The 22,022-nt window shown below is 44.6% G+C and overlaps 1 protein-coding gene across 3 annotated transcripts in view; it reads right to left on the reverse strand.

Moving 5' to 3' along the window:
* Positions 1-22,022, reverse strand: part of THOC1 (THO complex 1) — a 245,576-nt gene that overhangs the window by 93,936 nt on the left and 129,618 nt on the right. For all 3 annotated transcript variants that reach the window (XM_033933936.1, XM_033933935.1, XM_033933934.1), the window contains 4 exons: positions 15,408-15,474; positions 14,484-14,534; positions 6,931-7,001; positions 6,514-6,609 (listed from right to left, as the gene is read on the reverse strand). In XM_033933936.1, the coding sequence (XP_033789827.1) occupies positions 6,514-6,609; positions 6,931-7,001; positions 14,484-14,534; positions 15,408-15,474 (285 nt within the window). The remainder of the gene's footprint in view (positions 1-6,513; positions 6,610-6,930; positions 7,002-14,483; positions 14,535-15,407; positions 15,475-22,022) is intronic.

The raw sequence follows: 22,022 nt of genomic DNA on the forward strand, positions 1-22,022 counted from the left end.
CAAACAGATGGTCAGAAAGACGAAAGTCACTGGTCTTTTCCAAGTAGTGAAGTAAAACTCTTCACACATCCAGTTTCCTTATTTCCTATCCTGCTTGTCTGAGCCTGTAGGTTGAAAAGCAGGCAGACAAACCTCCTGGTTGATGTAAATCAGACACAGCTTTCGGAAGGAAGGTATGAACAGCCCGGAGAGCTACACCCACTGAGAAAGGGCTCTCTACAGGAGAGAGCTTGCAATTCCGAGATACATCTCATTGAGACTATCACCACCAAAGACACTATCTTTAACTGTGAGATGCAAAAGGGATGTGACTTTGAGTGGTTCATTTGGGGCTTTAGTGAGGCCCTTTAAAACAGTGTTAAGATTCCACAACGGAATACATAAGAACACATAAGAATACATAAGAATACATAAGAACATAAGCAATGCCTCTGCTGGGTCAGACCTGAGGTCCATCGTGCCCAGCAGCCCGCTCAAGCGGTGGCCCAACAGGTCCAGGACCTGTGCAGTGATCCTCTATTTATACTCTTCTATCCCCTTTTCCAGCTGAAAATTGTCCAATCCTTTCTTAAACCCCAATACCGTACTGTGCCCTATTACGTCCTCTGGAAGCGCATTCCAGGTGTCCACCACACGCTGGGTAAAGAAGAACTTCCTAGCATTTGTTTTGAATCTGTCCCCTTTCAGCTTTTCCGAATGCCCTCTTGTTCTTTTATTTTTTGAAAGTTTGAAGAATCTGTCCCTCTCTACTCTCTCTATGCCCCTCATGATCTTATAAGTCTCTATCATATCCCCTCTAAGTCTCCTCTTCTCCAGGGAAAAGAGACCCAGTTTCTCCAATCTCTCAGCGTATGAAAGGTTTTCCATCCCTTTTATCAGACATGTCGCTCTCCTCTGAACCCTCTCGAGTAACGCCATATCCTTCTTAAGGTACGGTGACCAATATTGGACGCAGTATTCCAGATGCGGGCGCACCATCGCCCGATACAAAGGCAGGATGACTTCTTTTGTCCTGGTTGTAATACCCTTCTTGATTATACCTAGCATTCTATTCGCTCTCTTAGCAGCTGCTGCGCACTGTGCCATCGGCTTCATTGTCATGTCCACCATTACCCCCAAGTCCCTTTCTTGGGTACTCATTCACTAACATCCCTCCCATTGTATAGCTATACCTCGGGTTTCTGCTTCCAGATGCAATACTTTACATTTCTCAACGTTGAACTTCATCTGCCATCTCGTCGCCCATTCCCCGTTTCTGTGGCCTCTCAGTGGGATGAGGTCTGATTTGCCCTTCAGTCTATCTGGGTTTTCCTGTGGCTCCTGGTAGAGGTAAGGAGCTAGGTTGTTTCCAGTTTGCTCTTCGATCTAGTGCTGTGAGGGTGTGGGGTTAAGGAGCAAAAATTGTTTCCATGTTTGTGAGGCCATTTAGGTTGTGGTTTGGGTTTGGTCAGTGTTGGGTTTTCTTCTGCTGTGTTGGTTATTTTTGAGGTGGATTGGACCATCCGTTATGTTTTTAGACTTATGGCCTCCTTCATAAAAACATGATATCAGATAAAGGCCAAATGGCCCATCCAGTCTGCCCATCCGCAGTAACCATTCTCTCTTCCTCTCTCTAAGAGATCCCACGTGCCTATCCCAGGCTTTCTTGAAATCAGACACAGTCTTTGTCTCTCCACCATCTCTACCAGAAGACTGTTCCACGCATCTACCACCCTTTCTGTAGAAAAGTATTTCCTTACATTACTCCTGAGCCTATCACCTCTTAACTTCATCCTATGCCCTCTCATTCCAGAGCTTCCTTTCAAATAAAAGAGACTCAACCATGTGCATTTACGCCATGGAATGAGAGATCCCTTTATGGACCACTGAAAGCTCTGAGGCGAAGGGACTGCCTCCCACAGTCCACGTGGCTGGATTGCCAGTGGGGAGAGGAAGGATGCTGTTCTGGACTCCCTTCCTCCTCTCCTTACAGGTCTGGAGTGCGGTGTCCTGCTTGTTTTGGCCCTTTATGGGCCACTAAAAGCTCCAAGGTGAAGAGACTGCCTCCCGCAGTCCACGTGGCTGGTTCGCCAGTGGGGAGAGAAGGGACACTGTTCCGGGCTCCCTTCCTCTTCTCCCTGCATGGTGTTACAGATCAAACGCACTGCGAAAAATGCTTATGGCAAACTCTACTGGGTAAAAGGACTTAAACCCTACATCACCCATCAAGTGATGTCCAACGTAATAACAACCCTGAAACTCTACTGCAATGCAATCCTGCTGGGCGTTCCAAAGTACATGATCAGACAGATTCAAATAGCACAAAATGCAGCAGCAAGATTTCTTCTGGGAAAATTGAGGTAGACGAGTGCCACCCCACTACTGAAAGAGTTACACTGGCTCCCAACTGAAAGCAGGGTGAAATTCAAAATCTTGTTGCTGACAAGCATAATCGTTCTTCTCTTGGAACTGAAATATCTAGCGGCCAGACTACATTACTATATACCTGCATGTGAGCAAAAGAAGATTATGTACTTACCTCAGTAAGCACTTTTCCAGTAGATAGGTGAGGCATTCTAGACCATAGGGTTATTTCCCCTTACTTGCATGGGTTGCAGAAGAGAACTATAAGTTTTTCACTCTGCCTCTAGGGTACATCACAGGCTAGCTTAGCTCCTCCCATCAGTCCGTACCCAAGCATAGAGGATACAGGCGGGAGACAGCGCTAGAATTCTGGAAAAGCACATCCAAAGAATCAAACTGTTCTGTAACTATGAGCGCACTTGCAAAGCTGGGGAGAAGAAGTAACAGAAATATAAGGAGGAGGTTTGACATCAGCATCAGGATCCAAAGCCCCCTAAGGGATCTGTGGATCCAGATTCAAATCCAGGATCCTCTCTTCTGAGCAGTGCAGCCTTGCAACCAAAGACTCATCGAGGACTGGATTCGCCGCTGGCACCCCCTGAACTGGCTGCGAAGAAGAAACAGATGGAGCTGGCGCAGACGTTTAACTCCCTGAGGAGGAAACGTCGGGCAGAAACTGTGTAGGGGGGACAGAATAGCCAGTAGCCGGACCTTGGCTGGAAACTTGGAGCACAAAATCTCATGCACTCTTATCTGGACCCTGGGACATAAAGTCACCCTTAGATGACTGAAACTTGCACATTTTAGGCTGTGGAGGGTTTATCTCGCGGTTGGCTGCCGCAGAATCAAGCCCCAAAAGCAAAAACAGCCACTCAAACAGGCTAGCTGAGCGTGTAATCACCTGCTTCTGTGAAGGGGAGGCTGAATCAGTCAGTAGTCACCACCTCCCCCTCCCCCTGACACAAAAACGCTCAAAAGCTGCAAATTTGCTTAAATTTGGCATGAATTCAAACTAGGAGACCCTCAGGATTCCATTTCAGAAGTTTTCCTGGTAAAAATCAGAATTTAAAGAAGGGAGAAGTTGAAAAAAAAGATTGATGAAAATCCAAGATGGCCATCGGACCTAAATTTGTACTAAAAACGTCACTTCCCAAAAATAAAAATTACCAAAATAGCATATTTCAGGTGGGAGAACACAGAGAATCACTATGAAACACTCATACCCTCTCAAAATTAAGGTTTATAAATCATTGTTGGAGCCCGTCAGCTTCTCTCATTACAAACGCAGGACACAGAACTGCAGCTGCTCTCTAGCCCCGATTAAGAGCCAGAGTAAGAATTCACTTAAAAAATTTCAATTTATGGATTTTTCAGGTGGGGGGAACACAAAGGACCACTAGAATCTCAAGAAAACACCTCAAAATTAAAGTTTGAAAATCGTTGTTGGAGCCTGTCAGCTCCTCTTACTCAAAGCACTGGACACAGAAGCTACTCCTGCTCTCTAGCCCCTGTTAAGAGCCAGAGTGAGAATTTACACTGCTGGAAAAGTTGTCCTCAAGCTGATCTTCGGGTTGCTGGTCAGACTCCACTGTCTGACTATGCCTCCACCCCTGTGGACCACTGACTGCTCACGGAGATGGGCAGAGGCGCGAAAACGCAGCCGGCACACTGTGGAATACCGCTGAGCAGGCAGCACTTCAAATGTCCGCAGAACTCGAAAGAACCGTGAAAGGGAACAAAACTACATTGAATTAAAAATAATAAACTGGAGAGAGCAGAATCAACACACACTGCAACCACATGTAGAAGAGAAAGACTGATGGGAGGAGCTAAGCTAGCCTGTGATGTACCCTAGAGGCGGAGTGAAAAACTTATAGTTCTCTTCTGCAATCCATGCGAGTAAGGGGAAATAACCCTATGGTCTAGAACAGGGGTCTCAAAGTCCCTCCTTGAGGGCTGCAATCCAGTCGGGTTTTCATGATGAGATCTATGTGTATGCACTGCTTTCAATGCATATTCATTGGGGAAATCCTGAAAACCCGACTGGATTGCGGCCCTCAAGGAGGGACTTTGAGATCCCTGGTCTAGAATGTCTCACCTATTGCACTGGAATACCTGTTGGAAATATCCTCATTCAGAGAAATCAAATACAGTGGTGCCTCGCATAACGGACGCCTCGCACAGCGAACGCTGCGCACAACGAACTTTATGTCTTGATCCGTACAACGAACTTCGTTTCACACAACGAAGTCGCCCAATCAGAATAGGCCCGGGAGCCTTAGGTCCCTCCTGGGGGCGGGGCCTGAGGCACATGGGCCCAACCCGACCATGTGCCTCAGGCCCTGCCCCCAGGAGGGACCTAAGGCTCCCGGGCCTATTCTGATTGGCCCAGGCGCCTTAGGCCCCACCAGTAGGCGGAGCTTTGGGACGGATGGGCCAATCCGGCCTCATTCCGTCGATGGCTGCCTGCCGGACAGGCGGGTTTGGCTCCCGTCTGTCCGGCCAACTACAGAAAGGTACGGGGAAGGGGGTTGGGGGTGTCGTGGGGGTCGGCCAGGGGGGTCGCGGGTCGGCTGGGGGGGCGGTCGGAGGTTCTTGGGGGGGGGGGCGGTCGTTGGGGGGAGGGGGGGTTTGCGTCGAGGGCAGGAGGGCCTGGGATCCCTCCTGCCCGTAATGTAGTGCAGGGTGGGGTTAGGGGGTCGCCGTGGCCAGGAGGACTTGGGCTCCCTCCTGGCCCGATATTGTCGGGGAGTTGGGGAATCGGCGGGGCAAGAGGGCTTGGGCTCCCTTTTGCCCCGATCGTGTCGGGGAGTCGGGGGGGCAAGAGGGCTTGAGCTCCCTCTTGCCCCGATCGTGTCGGGGAGTCGGGGGGGCAAGAGGGCTTGAGCTCCCTCTTGCCCCGATCGTGTCGGGGAGTCGGGGGGGGCAAGAGGGCTTGAGCTCCCTCTTGCCCCGATCGTGTCGGGGAGTCGGGGGGGGGGGCAAGAGGGCTTGAGCTCCCTCTTGCCCCGATCGTGTCGGGGAGTCGGGGGGGGGCAAGAGGGCTTGAGCTCCCTCTTGCCACGATCGTGTCGGGGGTGCCAGGGACCACACGGAGTCACCCACCGTACCACCCGATTCGGGTAAGCGCAGGTATCGGTGGGTGGCTTATTTGCGGGGGGGTGCCTTATTTTACATTTTTTTCTAAAAAGGGGGGGCTGTCTTATTTGATGGCCCTGCCTTATCATCGGGGAAACACGGTAGAAAAAAAAAAAATGAACAGTTAAGTCCCAGTTTTTGCCGCTGAGACTCTGCCCTCTCACTGTAAAATTAGACTCTACTTAGTCTGTCTTTAAATTTAAAAAATGTGTGTTGTTTTAAAAAACAATTATGTTTTTAGATGTATCTAAATAAAAATAATAACCAAAAATTTATCTTTTTTTATGTCATCTTAGCATATTTTATGCTACAGAACGAATTATTTTTTTTAACATGTATTGTTATGGGAAAACGCGTTTCACACAACGAACGTTTCACATAACAAACTTGCTCCTGGAACGGATTAAGTTCGTTGTGTGAGGCACCACTGTACAAAAGTGTTAGGACAAGAATGTCTCAGTGATGGCTCCAAGGTGGTGAACTCCCTCCCAAAGGAATTTAAACTAGAAAAGAACAACGGAAAGTTAAAGAAAGGAATAAAGACATCCTCTTCACAGACTACTTTAACTAATAAAGCAACATAAAGGAGATAGCTGGCTAGTCCCCCATTAGGAACACAACACAGAACACAATACAGGTATTATGTGTGCAAATAAGTAGGATTTAGTATGAACATAGTACCCGATAGTAGTAGTATATGTAGGATGATTGATTATGGTATAAATGTGTCTGTATTGAAAACCATTTCAAAAAACGCTAACTCATGTATTGTTATCACAATTACAGAAGCTCATGTAAACTGCTCTGAATTGACTCCCCAGTCATTAGTAGTAGTATAAAGCTTTCAATAAACAAACTAAGCCTATGAAGCAACAGATTTCCATACATTTGCTCATGCTATTACACATTTATACCTGAAATGTAGTTTGCCTTGAGCTCAGGTTTGAAAAAAATGAGTAACTTAAGAAATATATCTTCCACTGAACTGAAAATACAGTTTGCAACACACAATTAAACAGAAAACAGCCTTACTTTCCCATGATAATTTTCTTGTTGTTTCCTTTACCCAGGAAATCCTCAGGAGCTGGTCGCTTCCTTACAACTCTTGTAGGTTTGGAGTCCATAGGCCTATGTGACAAATGAATCAATCATTTCCGATTAAGCTCGCTCTAAATTAGTTGTACATTACTAGGAAAATGTTTATTAACAATCTTTTAGAATAAAGCAGTGGGTTAAACAACAAAAATTTCTCCTCCAAACCCATATTCAACTAACATTTCTAATTAATAAAAGGAGCAGAGAGCTGAGTATGTTAAAGCTAGGCATGATTTAACCCCAACCTAAAAGCCCTATTTAGTGGCACTACACATTTATAGAGAGGCTACAGCATTATGTCCACACTGCAGTTTGCAGGGATACATGTTCCTCTTTTATCAGGGTTTTCTTTACCTTTCTTTCACAAAACTTGGACAGCCTTCATTTTTCCATGCATTCCAGTTTTCTTCAGTGTTCAATATGTGCTAAAATAAGTTAAACAGGGATCAATTATTACTTATGAAGCATCATTGCTAGGGCACACCAGGTCACAATCTATATCACAAACAAATCAGATAAAATTTAAGCAAGCATGTATTAGTCAATGATCATCCTATTACTTCCAGTACTGCCACCCAGAATACAAAAAAAAAATAAAAAAATTCACAGAACCCCAACATAGACAGTAGGTGGAACAGAATCCAAATCAAACAGTTCAAAATTAGAAGAGTATTCAGATATTTTAATGCCAAGGATTCTCAACAGTTTTCAGACTCAAATAAGCCTAGTTCTTTTATCAACACTATGTAGAATTTTCTCTGTCAATCACTGTTTCTCACACTAGTAGTCACTATCACTGGGAGTGTAGGGCTGCAGAACATCTACAGAACTGCTTTCATTGTATGCTAATAGATCTCATGCATATTCATTGGGGAAATTCTGAAAACCCGACTGGATTGTGGCCCTCGAGGAGGGACTTTGACACCTCTGGTTTAGACCTATGTGGGAAAGGGCCTTTGTATCTGAGGTATCAGAATGGTGTGTACCTTTGAAGGCAAAAAACAGGTGAAACAAATCCACAAAAGATAGAACAATAAAAACAAGTGGAATTGTCCAATAAGAAAAGGTGCAACAAATAAAGATGTCTTTTAACTCATCTGGACAATCAGGTTAATCTTTATTCTTCCAATATTGGGTCGAGTATTTTTGGAAGAATAAAGATTAACCTGATTGTCCAGATGAGTTAAAAGACATCTTTATTTGTTGCACCTTTTCTTATTGGACAATTCCACTTGTTTTTAGTGTACCTTTGAAGCCCCTATGCTGAAATGAGAATCTCCAGACTAACTTAAGGAGAAATTAGGTTCTTACCTGCTAATTTTCTTTCTTTTAGTCTCTCCAGACTCGCACAGCTCACTGATGGGTAATAGCTCACCATGACCAGCAGGTGGAAACTGAGATAAACTTTTGGCTGTAGTTCATGTGGGCTGTGCAATCCCAAGTACACTCAGTCTGCTGAATAGCCAAGCAGAACTAAGAAACTAATAAATGCAAATTATAACAGCAACAACAACAGGAGGAACAACAAACAGAGAAAAATACTGTTGGAACTTGGAGAAGGACCTTCAGAAACGTTCCCACAGCTCGCCAGCTGAGCCAAAGGCTGCTGTTCTTTTAATCTCCCCTAACCTAGCAAAAACATGAGATCCCGCAGAAAAAACTGCACTCTTCACTCAAACCCCGAAAGAACAAGACAGACAGACAAGGCGGGAGCTGTGCCGGTCTGGAGAGACTAAAAGAAAGAAAATTAGCAGGTAAGAACCTAATTTCTCCTTCTTAAGCGTCTCTCCAGACCCAGCACAGCTCACTGATGGGACATACCAAAGCAGTACCCATCATGGGTGGGACCCCCGAAGGGCCGCCACAAGCACGCACTACCCGAACACCATGTCCTGACATGCCTGCACATAGTAGTGCTGCATAAAGGAATGGAAAGACCACCAGACTGCTGCTTTACAGATATCCCCTGGATGCACCAGGAAAGACTCAGCCCAAGAAGCAGCCAAACCCCGTGTAGAATGAGCCTTAAGAAAGCCCGGAACTGACTTCTTTTGAAGAAGATACACTGAAGCAATAGCCTTCCTGATCCAGTGCGCGATGGTGGCCTTGGAAGGCCCGTCCCCCTTACAAGAAACCGCTAAGAGGGCAAAAAGACAATCCGATTTCCGGAACTCCTGGATCCGCTGAACATAAAAGCGCAGGACCCAGCAGACATCCAAGTTGCGCAACTGCCTCTGCTCCAAAGAGCCCTTCCGACTACCCAAGATAGGTTGACATGAAAAGGCGAAAACATCTTCGGCAGAAAAGAAGGAACAGGCCGCAGCACCACACGCTCCCTAGAAAACTCCAGGAAGGGAGGCCTACAAGAGAAAGCCTGCAGCTCGGAAACACGTCTCACAGAAGTAATGGCCACCAAGAAGACCGCCTTAAGAGCAAGGTCCTTCAACGAGCATGCACCCAGGGGCTCAAAGGGAGGGTGCATGAGCATGGACAAGACCAGATTGAGACTCCAGGCTGGAATTGAAAGTAGCACCGGAGGCCGAAGCAATTTGACCGCCCTCAAAAATCAAATCACATCAGGAGAAGAGGTTAAATGCCTACCATGCAAGCTGAACCAGGAGGGAAGACTAGGCAAGGCCCCTGTCCAGGCCATCCTGAAAGAACTCCAAGATGTGAGGCAAAGAGGCATGAACAGAAACCACGCCACGCACGGAACACCACTCCTCAAAAGTAAACATGCACATAAGCCAGAGTAGTGGAAAGTCTCAGGAACCCCAAGAGAGAAAAGATCACGCTATCTAAATAACCTTTCTTACCTAGATGTTCCCTTTCAAGAGCCAAGCTGTAAGACAAAAGAGACCCAGATCGAACATTGGAATGGGGCCCTGAGACAGAAGGTCGGGAGAGAGGGGCAGCGGAAGAGGATCTGCCACAAGATGATGAACCAGATCTGTATACCATGAGCGCCTGAGAAGACCACAGCCACCAGGATCATGCAGCTGGAGTGCCAAGCAATGCAAAGAAGGACTCTGCCCACCATCGGCCACAGAAGAAACACATACAGGAGGGCCCCCAAAGGCCAAGGCTGCACCAGAGCATCCAGAATCTGAGCACCAGAGCACCCCTGCACCAACTGAAGAACCAGGGAGCTTTGGCGTTAACACTCGTGGCCATCAGGTCCATGACCAGCTGACCCCAAGCCTGCACAATCAACTTGAAGGCTGCTGGACTGAGATACTACTCTCCGGGATCTAGCACGAGACAACTGAGGAAGTCTGCCTTGACATTCTCCACTCCTGCTATGTGGGAAACTGAGATGTCAAGATGATGAGTCTCTGCCCAGGTCATGAGAAGAGCCGCATGACAACTCCTGGATCCCCCTTGATGATTGATGTAAGCCACCAACATAGGGTTGTTCAAGAGTATCCAAACCAACTTGCCTGTCAGCAACATCTGGAACGCTAACAGGTCAACCGGATGGCTCTGGTCTCCAGAACACTGATCGACCAAGATGCCTCCTCCGGAGACCAGCTGCCCTGAGCTGAGTGACTGAGACACTGAGCTTCCCAGCCGAGAATACTGGTGTCTGTGAGAAGCACCATCCACTGGGGCTGATCCAGACTCACTCCCTGCACCAGAGTGTAAGACTGTAGCTACCAATGGAGGCTGTGAAGAACTTACCCCTTAAAGAGGAATGGGAGAGTCCAGATCATGCAACTGAGGTGACCACCACTGAAGCAGAGCATACTGATGTGACTGCATGTGAGCCCGAGCCCACCTAACAACATCCAGTGAGGCCACTACTGACCCCAAGACCTGGAGAAAATCCTGTGCCAGAGGACACCAGGAAGCCAGCAGAAGGTGAATCTGCAACTGCAACTTGTTCATTCGGGCCTCTGAAAGGAAAACTTTCCCCAAGCCGGTGTCGATGAGAACCCTGAGGTACTCCAGGCATTGAAATGTAGTCAACCAGCTCTTGGACAGGTTGACAACCCATCCTATCGACCGCAGAAACTCCACAACCCAAGCCGTAAACCGGGACCTCTCCTGAAAATACTTGATCGGATCAACCAGTCATCCAGAATGCCCTCTTTGCACAAGGCTGCTACCACGACAACCATAATCTTGGTGAACGTCTGTGGAGCCATGGCCAGACCAAAAGGAAACACAGAAACTGATAGTGCCGTCCCAAGATTGAAAGCGAATGAACCTTTGATGGGAGGCGCAAATTGGAACATGCAAGTAGGCCTCTCTCAGATTGAGAGAAGCCAGTAATTCCCCCAGCTGAACCGCCAGAATGACTGATCTCAGAGCCTCCATTCGAAAAGACAGAACCCGGAGCGCCCTGTTGACTCCCTTCAGATCCACAATGGGCCGAAAAGACCTTTTAAACTGTTTTATCTGTTAACAGCTATATTTTTATTGTACACTGCTCAGAAGTCTGAGTGAGTGGTATAAGAAATTTTTAAATAAACTTGAAACTTGAAGTAAATGGAATACCGGCCAGTGCGAAACTCCTGAGGAGGCATTGGAACTACTGCTTTGAGGTCTAGCAACCTTTGTAGCATCTGATGAAAAGCCCGCTTCTCCCATGCTGCCTGACAAGGAGAAGATAGGAAGCGATCTGGCAAGGGCCAGGAAATCTCCAGAGCATATCGGTCCCCGAATCAACTCCAAGACCCACTGATCCGCTGTGATTGCGGCCCATCTCTGGTAAAAATCCCACAAGGAGTCACTAGGCTGGGCGGGTGGGGGAGGAATCATGCCCCTCCCCAACAGGCCCCCCGAAAGGACTGCATGCGCTGAAAGAAACGGTCCTGGGGAGACCCGATGGAAGAAAAGGAAGCTGCCCCTCGAAACAGGGCTATAATGGCAAAAATCACACAAATGTCCCTCCTTGCAGGCGGTCGAACATGGTCTTCAGGAAGATGGAACACCTCAGAGTCAGTCAAGGTCTGAACCAACTTGTACAGATCCTCGACAAACAAGAAAGACTCTCAGATGCCACGTCCACCGACCAAGCCCGGAGCCACAGGGTATGACGAGCAGCCACCTCGAGAGTCATGGACTTGGCCGAAGCCAACAACAGATCATACATAGCATCTGATATAGGAAGCCCCCATCTCAATCCTAGCTACCTCTTAATCCACCAAGACCAGTCATTAGACTCCCAGTCAAGGATACGCTCAGACCACCAGGGCAGCCACATCAAAACCCTGCTTAATTAGAGACTCTAACCTACGCTCCTCAGATTCCTGTAATGCCGAGCCGCCCTCTACTGGCACCATATGCAGATGCACGATGGCCGAAACCACTGCATCCACCACCGGTGACTTCAAGGTATCCCTATCCCCCTCTGGGATGAGATACAGGCAGACCCCCCAGGCCCCCCGAAGATAAGCCTTGCACAAGGCTAAAACAAAATCAGAGGGGAAAAAACCCTGACGGCACATTAAGACTCACTGCCAAAGCAGGAGACCCAGCAGAAACCTGCCCGTCTCTCCAATAGAGGGAGAAGGTCACCTGAGGCTGCAGACAAAATGGAGGAACTTCCTGCAAAAACTGGTGCAAATACTGCCCAAAAATCTCCCCAAGGCCTGCAGCAGCAAAGAAGCCTGAACTTCCCCAGCTGCTAAAGCAGGCAAGCCGGCAGCAGCAGTAAGGGAATCCCCAGCACTAACGGCAGTAAGGGAAATCTTATTTCCCTGATCATCAGTGGCTGGGGAAATACCTTTGTGGGTGGTAAGGGAAGCCCGGGCTTCCCCACTGCCTGCTGCTCAGGCATGAGGCATTTGCGAAGGGGAACCTTGCTTGCCGGCACCCGAAGTCAACAAAGATTCCCTTTGCGGTAGCCGGTGCACCATGAACACAGACCGACTCGCAAGTCTGGAGCACAATGAGCACTTTTTCCCTTTAAAAGTACTCATTACGCAATATGCGACTAAGCTAAAAGAAAAAGTGCCGATTAACAAGTCAATTGAAGGCTTTCCTTCAGACTGGCACTGCCTCAGGATTTTTTATTTTATTTATTTTTTACTTTATGTGAACAGACCCTACTAGCTCTCTAAGCCATATGCTTTGCCGGTATCGGTGGCAAGGCTGACAGCTGAGGCACCTCTACAGAAAAAATATCAGGAAGGTGGGGGAAATGGGGGGGAGGGACATCTCCAAGATCAGATGGACCCCCGAAAGGGTCCCCCAAAACTCAATTTGGCAACAGAGATGGGTACCAGAAGGCCACTAAACCAGTGAAGACTGCACAGGCTTACCACCTCCACCTGCTGGAGACTGAGAGCAGACTGAGTGTACTTGGGATTGCACAGCCCACTTGTACTACAGCCAAAAGTTTATGTCTCAGTTTCCACCTGCTGGTCATGGTGAGCTATTACCCATCAGTGAGCTGTGCCAGTCTAGAGAGACACTTAACTGCTTTTGGATTGAGACTTTGAGGTTCTGATTTTTTACCTTCTTGTCTTGCATGAGGTAACTGAGGTGTAGGCCTAGGAGACAATGAAGAAAGCTGATTGTAATGCTTTTTTATGTTATAATAGGAATATCTGTATTGAGACAGAGTATCTTTTAGACAATGAAGAAGATTGGAGGTTTATGGTTTAAATAAAGTTGTCATTGTTATCTGTGGGTTTAAAAAAAATAAAAAAATCTTATACTGCAGCCTCTTCAATTTTTTCTCCAAACAGGTAGTCTCCCATACAATACACATTGGAAAAGTGCTCTTGAACTGAAGTTTCTAGATCAGAAACTCGAAATCAAGCCAAACGGCACATTGTAATTGCTACTGCAGACGTTCTGGAAGAAACATCAAAAACTGCTTTAGCCATGAACTTTCTAGTAGTAAACAAGTTCTTAGATAATTGTTGAAATTATTTTAAATTGTCTGGGGAGAATTTCCTCAAATTCTGACAATTATTTAGTAAAGATTTGAAGTACATAAATGGATATGTAAAATTGGTAGTTCATAATTCCATTAAGGAACATAGATGACTGGAAAATGTGCTTGCCAAAACAGTCTAATGTTCTGGCTTCTCTGCTAGGAGGAGCAGAAGTGTAAGATCATGAGCTGCATGAACGCTGGAGGACAGATTCCACAACTAACGAAGGGTGTTGAATTAAATTCTGTCAAATCCTGGACACATTTGAATTCTGTGTCTATCCTTCTAGGAGCTACTTGAACGTGTGAAGTCAGGGGGAGGAAAATATAGTCACCATCCGATCCTGGTGAAAAATTTCAATTCAGCTTGTGCTCAAGCTCTGCGTACAAAATCCTGGAGCAAACCTTGCTCCCAAGGGAATGGTCCCTGACTGCCTAGACAGTTAGTGCAGGCTGGCCAAACAGGTGTCCTGCAAAGTAGGCTGTCTCTTGGGTACAGACTTCTGCCCTCAGAGTCTGTGTCCTCTCACAGTCAGAGATGCCCCGAAACTAGGATCCTGTATAGCACCGAAAAGCTTCAAGACCGGATTAAAAAAAAAAAAAAATCATACAGAAATTAAAGGAAAATAAACATGAGCAGAACAGACAGGTTTCTACCATCTCACGTTTAGAGAGTAAAACTGAGGAATTAGAGCCCAGAATTAGGGGAGGCGGAGCAGAAAAATGTAAATGAGGCTCTCTACACCAGATGTCACAATCAGAGGTACATAATCCACATGCTCAAGAATGATGCACCTATTGCACTAGAAAATCTATTTCATTTTCAGTGAATTACAACTTCAAAATCAGTTGAGACTGGAGTGAAAAGGCCACAAGTAAAATGAGCCCGAAAAGAGATAAGATGCTAGCATTTCCTTTGATATTTTCAAAAAGTACACACATCTTTTGAAAGCAAACAAGTCACACATGGTTGTTCCATCAGACGCAATATGCATACTTTCTTTTACCAGAAACATACCTCTATCATTTTGGAAAATCTGTCTCCAACTGGTGGGGTTTCACAAAGCAGCTGTGTGGAAACAATGTGACAGATATGTTTATGTTTATTAAAATTTGATATTCCGCTCACTTTATAATAGATCTAAGTGGTTACAGTATGTAGTCTCAATTAAGGAAAGGAACTCCATTAAACTGATCATAAAAACCTACAATCTAATCAACTCAGTCCATTCAGAACCATTAAAAAAATGCTCTGAAGGGAATACTGCTTTACCTGAACCAGCCTCCCGCCCTCAATAAATATGTACCTCATGATCAGTGGGTCTCAAACTCAAACCCTTTGCAGAGCCACATTTTGGATTTGTAGTTACTTGAAGGGCCTCAGAAAAAATAGTTAATGTTTTATTAAAGAAATGACAATTCTGGATGAGGTAAAACTCTTTATAGTTTATAAATCTTTCCTTTTGACTAAGTCTTAATAATAATATTGTAATTTATAACTAAAGAGACTTATGATCAAGAAACTGTTTTATTTTATTTTTGTGATTATGATAAACATATCGAGGGCCTCAAAATAGTACCTGGCAGGCTGCGAGTTTGAGACCATTGCTCATGATCAATTTCACTGTCAAACACTTGTTGGAAGAAAGTCAGTCTTAAGAAGAGTTTTGAAACTCTTCAAATTGACTTCCAACCACATAATTATTGGTCCTTTTATATCCTTGATTACATTTAAAAAGTTACAGAAATAAAATTTTATCAAAGCACACTTTTCAAAAGTACAGTATGCAGCTGCTTATTTCAGTCAGTGTGTGCATACTAGTTTAGGACTTAGCTGAACTACTTTTATATAATACTAGACTCCATTTGAACTGTGTGAGATGAAAGACAAGTCAAACAAATGTTACAGAGAAGTCACTGATTTCCCTTTAATTCTACTGACCTGATGGACTAGTTTTGTAGTGTCCTCAATCCAGAGAGACTGTTCATCAAGAAGAACGTAGTTGGAACTGAAAAGATAATACTGCTAAGTAATCCTTTCAGCTAGAGGCAATATAACAATCATCTATCATATTTACCATACTAAACTATAATCATACTGCTCCTTCCATTCATTTTTAGTTTTATATACTGCCTTGCTACCCCCAAAAAGATTACAAGACAATACATTTCAATGCAAAGCATGGGGGCCAATGGCAGCACCCATTGTCTTCTTTTTTTCCAGCTATTTTGCTTCTTTATCCAGCTCAAGACAAAAAGGGGAAAGTGGATGAGGGGAAGAGCCTCATGCTTGAAGGACAAGGTACTGCTCAATAAAAAAGAGAGACAAAAGATGGAAGGACATAAGAGAAGTGGAAAAACAGTGGTCCAAGAGGAATACAGAAAGGAATACCAGACAACACTAAAAAAAGCCAAGAGAGAGATACATCTGGTGCAGTATCGTACCTAGGGGGGGCATGGGGGGGGGGGGCCATCCGCCCCGGGTGCACGCCCCAAGGGGGTGCACAGGAGAGAGCTGAGTGTACTCCCTAGGGCAGGGGTGCCCAATAGGTCGATCGTGATCGACGGGTAGCTCGCCAAGGCAAAGTGAGTCGATCATCCAGGACTCACTTTGCCTTGGCGATCTATCGGGCCGATCAGTCTTCCTCTCCCCGACGTCAATTCTGCCGTCGGAGAGGAAGTTCGAACCAGCCAATCACTGCCTGGCTGGGCGGAACTTCCTCTCCGACGGCAGAATTGACATCGGGGAGAGGAATGCTGGTTGGCCAGAAGCAGGGAGAGCATGGGGCGGCGTCGGCTTTGGGGCCTGTTATCCATTGGTGGCGGTTTGGGTCCTGTTCCCCGTTGGCAGCGGCAGTGGCTTGGGGAAGGGCAGGGAGAAAGAAAGAAAGGGCAGGCAGGGAGACAGAAGGAAAGAAGAGAAACAGAAAAAAAGAAAGGGGGCATGAAGAGAGAAAGAAAGAAAGGTCAGGGAGAGAGGAAGAAAAAGTTGGGGGAAGGAATGAGGTGTGGAGGAGAGGAAGCATACAGGCTGAAAGAAAGATTGGATGCACAGTCAGAAGAAGAAAGTGCAACCAGAGACTCATGAAATCACCAGACAAGGTAGAAAAAATGATTTTATTTTAAATTTAGTGATCAAAATGTGTCTGAATTTATATCTGCTGTCTATATTTTACAATATGGTCCCCTTTTACTAAACCGCAATAGTGGTTTTTAACGCAGGGAGCCTATGAGCGTCGAGAGCAGCACTGGGCATTCAGCGCAGCTCCCTGCGCTAAAAACTGCTATTGTGATTTAGTAAAAAGGGAGGGGGGTGGGTATTTGTCTATTTTTGTATGGTTGTTACTGAGGTGACAGTGCATAGAGTCATCTGCTTTGACCTCTTTGAAAAAACCCCGGAATAGGAATGATAATTAACAATTCTATGAGTACAGTGTGCGTTGTGTTTTTTTAAAATTTTATTGTTGGTAGATCATTTTGACTTGGCCACAAAGGTAAGGGGGAGGGAGGGAGGGGAGCTGCTGAAAGACATCTAGTAATCCTTGCAGGCTTGACTGTGCAGGGATTTTTGTAAAATCATGTTTTGTTATGTGACTGGCATTATTTAGATTTTAATTTCTATGAATGAATAGAATGAAATTGCTTGTTTTTATGTGCATGCGCTGAAGGAAAGTGGAGAGAGAGTGGGCTGAGGACGCTGAAGGGAAATGGGGAAGAGAGAGTGGGGAGAAGACGCTGATTTATAAATTGACAATTGTACAGAATATTGTTTCTTTTTATACTTTAATATAAACAATTCAAGGCTTGTGTGGATGAAATCAGATGGTTTGCGGGGATGGGGATCTAGCTTACGGGGATTAGTCCAATAAAATGGTATTTTTTTATTTCTCATTATTTGTTTTATTTTTATTTGTTGATTTGTAAAATGGTGATTGTTATGTATCATTTTTTTCAAATTTACATCTACTTGTCTTTATATTTTGCACTGTATTAGAGGACATGTGTTACTGTTTTTGTGGTGTTGCACTGTATCCAGAGTCTGGTTTCTTGGCGGTTCAGTTTAACTTTTGTCTACATATTTCTATTTTTAGTTTGTGATTATTCCATATTGGGCGAGGGTGTATCTCTGTTCTGTGTGTATGAAAAGAACATAGTTTTCAGTTGGCATTGACTACAGGATCAATTGGCTTGTTTAGTTTTACAATGTATGTGTTCTAGTGCTCACTGCAGTGTTTAAAATGTTGCCTTTTCCTAGGTACACTCTTCTTGTGCGATATGTGGATTGTTACTAAAAGTCATATTTTTCATGTAGATGGGGGGGTGTCAAAAAATGATGGGCCCCGGGTGCCACATACCCTAGGTACGCCACTGATCTGGTGAAAGCACAAGCAGAAGAGCAAATGGCTTGAAATGTAAAAAAAAAGAGAAAAATATTTTCAGATACATTAGTGAAAGAAAACATGAAAATGGAATTGAGAGACTGAAAGAAGCTATGAACCGCTATGTGAAGAGTGATGAGGAAAAAGCAAACGTGCTAAACAAATACTTCTATGTTCATGGAAGAAAAATCTGGAGAAGAAAGGGATTGCTACTACTACTACTATTTATCCCTCCTCCTAAACTTACTTGCTCCACTTCATCAATGATGCAGAAACCGTGGATTGAAGACAAAGTTTTATTTTTATTTTTCTTTCCAGCTTATGATCTATCTTTAATCTTACCTATTGTTTTGCCTTTTATCTTTGTTTTGTTCTATTTCTATCATTTAAATTTCTCCAGAATTCTACTGTTCAACGGTTCTCCCTTCTACATCTATTCCTTTCTTTCCTCTCTTATACCTTCCAAAGTATCTAGATTAAAGCTGTCTTGTTAAAATGTTTATTTATTTTATTTTTCCTCTATCTCTACTTTTCACTTCTCTATTACCCTCCAGGTACTTTAGATAGATTGTGAGCCTTCGGGACAGTAAGGGAATTTTTCAAGTACCTTTCTTATTTTAATCTTAATGTATATTTTCTGTAAACCGCTTAGAACCTAACGGATGTAGCGGTATATAAGAAATAAATTACATTACATTACATTATTATTTCTATAGCGCTGAAAGGCGTACGCAGCGCTGTACATTTTAACATGCAATAGACAGTCCCTGCTCAGAGGATCTTACAATCTAATTTAGACAGGACATTTCAGGGTTGGGGAGATTATGCTAGAGGAAATTATACAGTGGGTATTGGTATCTGATAGCAGTGATCCATACAGCCCTGGTCCGGACAGCTTTAAAAGTGCATCGCCACTTTGAGAACTTAAGAAAGTTTGCAAACTGCCTGCACCACGCATGTGCAAGTGCCTTCCAGCCCGACATAGGCTCGCTGTACCTCAGTTCCGTAAGAAAGCTAAGAAGCCAACCAGGAGTGGTGGGAGGGTTGTGAGAATATCTGCCTGCTGTCCCTGGATAACACCTGTTATGGTAAGTAACTGTGCTTTATCCCAGGACAAACAGGCAGCATATTTTCATATATGGGACTCCCTAGCTTATTACAATGGGATGGAGGGAGAGTTGGCCATTAAGAAAATAAATTTTACAAAACTGCTTGGCTGAAGTGACCATCCCATCTGGAATAAGATTCCAGACAGTAGTGAGATGTGAATGTATGAACTGAAGACAAGTAGCAACTTTAAAAAAGCAACTGAAGCTGCCATAGTTCGGACTTTCTGGGCTGTTACATGACTCCCCAGTTGCAGCCCAGCCTGAGCATAACAGAAGGTGATACAAACCGCCAACCAGGTAGAAATAGTTCTTTTGAAAACAGGACGTCCCAACTAGTTACGATTGAAGGAGACGAAGAGTTGAGATGCTTTAAGTGGTTGAGTATGCTGTAAGTAGTAGGCCAAAGCTCATTTACAGTCCAAAGTATGAAGAGCCGTTTCTCCAGGATGAGAATGAGGTTTAGGAAAAAACACTGGAAGCACAAAAGATTGATTGAGATGGAATTCAGCAACTACCTTTGGAAGGAACTTTGGATGAGTGTGAAGCACCACTTTGTCATGATGAAACAGTGGATCTGCCATCAGTGCCCGACGTTCACTTACTCTTCGAGCAGATGTAAGAGAGATAAGAAAAAACACTTTCCAAGTGAGATATTTAAGATGAGCCGAGGACATTAGTTCAAAAGGTGGCTTCATTAGTTTAGCAAGAACCACTTTAAGATCCCAAACTACTGGAGGTGGTTTCAGAGGTTTGGCGATGAAAGTCATTTCATAAATCTGGATACAATAGGATGAATAGTGAGAGGTTTTCCATCAACTGGTCTTTGAAAAGTGTCGATAGCATCAAGATGAACTCTAATTGAAGTGGTCTTGAGACCTGAATTGGATAAATGTAGAAGATAATCCAATATGGAAGATACAGAGGTGGATTTATGATCATGATGATGAAGAGTACACCACGTGGAAAACCGCTTCCATCTGTGTTGATAACACTGCTGCATAGATGGTTTTCTTGATGCTTCCAAAATGAGTTTAACAGGCTGGGAAAGATGAAGGTCAGTCGACGTCAGGCCGAGAGGTACCAAGCTGTCAGGTGCAACGACTGAAGATTGGAATGCAGAAGAGATCTGTGACTGTGTGTGAGAAAAGATGGAAAAATCTGAAGGATTGGTTCCTTGATACTGAGTTGAAGGAAAAACCAGGGTTATCTGGGCCACCGAGGAGCTACAAGAATCATGGTGGCCTCTTCCCTTCTGAGCTTGACAAGCATCTTGAGGATAAGAGGGACTGGAGGAAATGCATAGAGAAACTTGTGCATCTAATCCAGTAGAAAAGCATCTACTTCTATCCATTGGGGGAGAGTATTACCTGGAGCAAAACTGGGGCAGCTTGGAGACACAAACAAATCTATGTGAGGAGTCCCCCACTGAGAGAAGATGTGATGCAGAACTGCAGAGTTGAGCGTCCACTTGTGTGGCTGAAGAAACCTGCTGAGTTTGTCTGCAAGAGAATTCTTTTCTCCTTGAATGTATATTGCTTTCAAGAATATGTTGTGAGCAATCATAAGAATAACTTTACTGGGTCAGACCAATGGTCCATCAAGCCCAGTAGCCCGTTCTCATGGTGGCCAATCCAGGTCACTAGTGCCAGGCCAAAACCCAAGGAGTAGCAATATTCCAAGCTACCGATCCAGGGCAAGCAGTGGCTTCCCCCATGTCTTTCTCAATAACAGACTATGGACTTTTTCTCTAGAAACTTGTCCAAACCTTTCTTAAAACCAGCTACACTATCCACTCTTACCACAATCTCTGGCAATGCGTTCCAGAGCCTAACTATTCTCTGACTGAAAAATTATTTCCTCCTATTGGTTTTAAAATTATTTCCCTGTATCTTAATTGAGTGGCTCCTAGTCTTTGTAATTTTTGACGGAGTGAAAAATCAATCCACTTGTACTCGTTCTACTCCACTCAGAATTTTGCAGACTTCAATCTTATCTCCCCTCAGCTATCTTTTACCCAAGCTGAAGAGCCCTAAACGTCTTAGTCTTTCTTCCTATGAGAGGAATTGAATCCCCTTTATCATCTTGGTCACTCTTCTTTGAACCTTTTCTAGCGCCACTGTATCTTTGTTAACTTTAAGAAGCCTTCTATTGCACTTATGTTTTGTTTTTTATTTTTTATTACCACATGATAAATATATTTATATCACACTGATTTAAATAACATATTACCAACCCACACTCTCTATGAACAAATCACACTACACAACTGTTTTCTTTATAAAATAACTCAACAGGAATATCCCATTGGGCCAGAAAACCTGGACTGGAAAAATAAAGGGTGAGGGGGAGAGACAGCCCAAACTGACACCTAATCATTACCACCAAAACAAAAATAATATAATAGGAAATAATGATGATAAAAGGGAGCCCTCAGTCACACAGCCTGCAAGGGGGACTAGCCCCTAAAGCTCCGGCTGTCACTGGCTTACTCCCAAAAGGGTGTTAACTGTGAAACATCCCCGGGCACCCTTGATGTGAATTTTAGTGGTAAACCAATACACAAATGTGTTAAAGGTGAAAACAATAGGTGAAACACACTCAAAATAGTCATTAAAGCTGTCTCTGCCCCTTATCCAGGGGGCCAAAAAGCAGCGTCCATGTTCAGCGATGCAAAAGATGAAATAACTATCAACTGGAAGTACTTAGCTTCTCCGTAGAAAAACCAGCCAGCGAGAAACAAAGTTCGTCCAACGGGACTCCGTTTCGGGAGTAAAGAACCCCCTTCCTCAGGAACCAGCTATGCTGTTTTGTTGCGGGCTCTCAATCACCAGCCTCAGATGAAAAAGCAAAGTTGAAAATGGCTGCTTTTTGGCCCCCTGGATGAGGGGCAGAGACAGTGTAAGCCAGTGACAGCATGAGCTTTAGGGGCTAGTCCCCCTTGCAGGCTGTGTGACTGAGGGCTCCCTTTTATCATCATTATTTCCTATTATATTATTTTTGTTGTGGTGGTAGTGATTAGGTGTCGGTTTGGGCTGTCTCTCCCCCTCACCCTTTATTTTTCTTGGGGTG

The sequence above is a fragment of the Geotrypetes seraphini genome, chromosome 2 (assembly GCF_902459505.1).
Source record: "Geotrypetes seraphini chromosome 2, aGeoSer1.1, whole genome shotgun sequence".
Classification (NCBI taxonomy): Eukaryota; Metazoa; Chordata; class Amphibia; order Gymnophiona; family Dermophiidae; genus Geotrypetes; species Geotrypetes seraphini.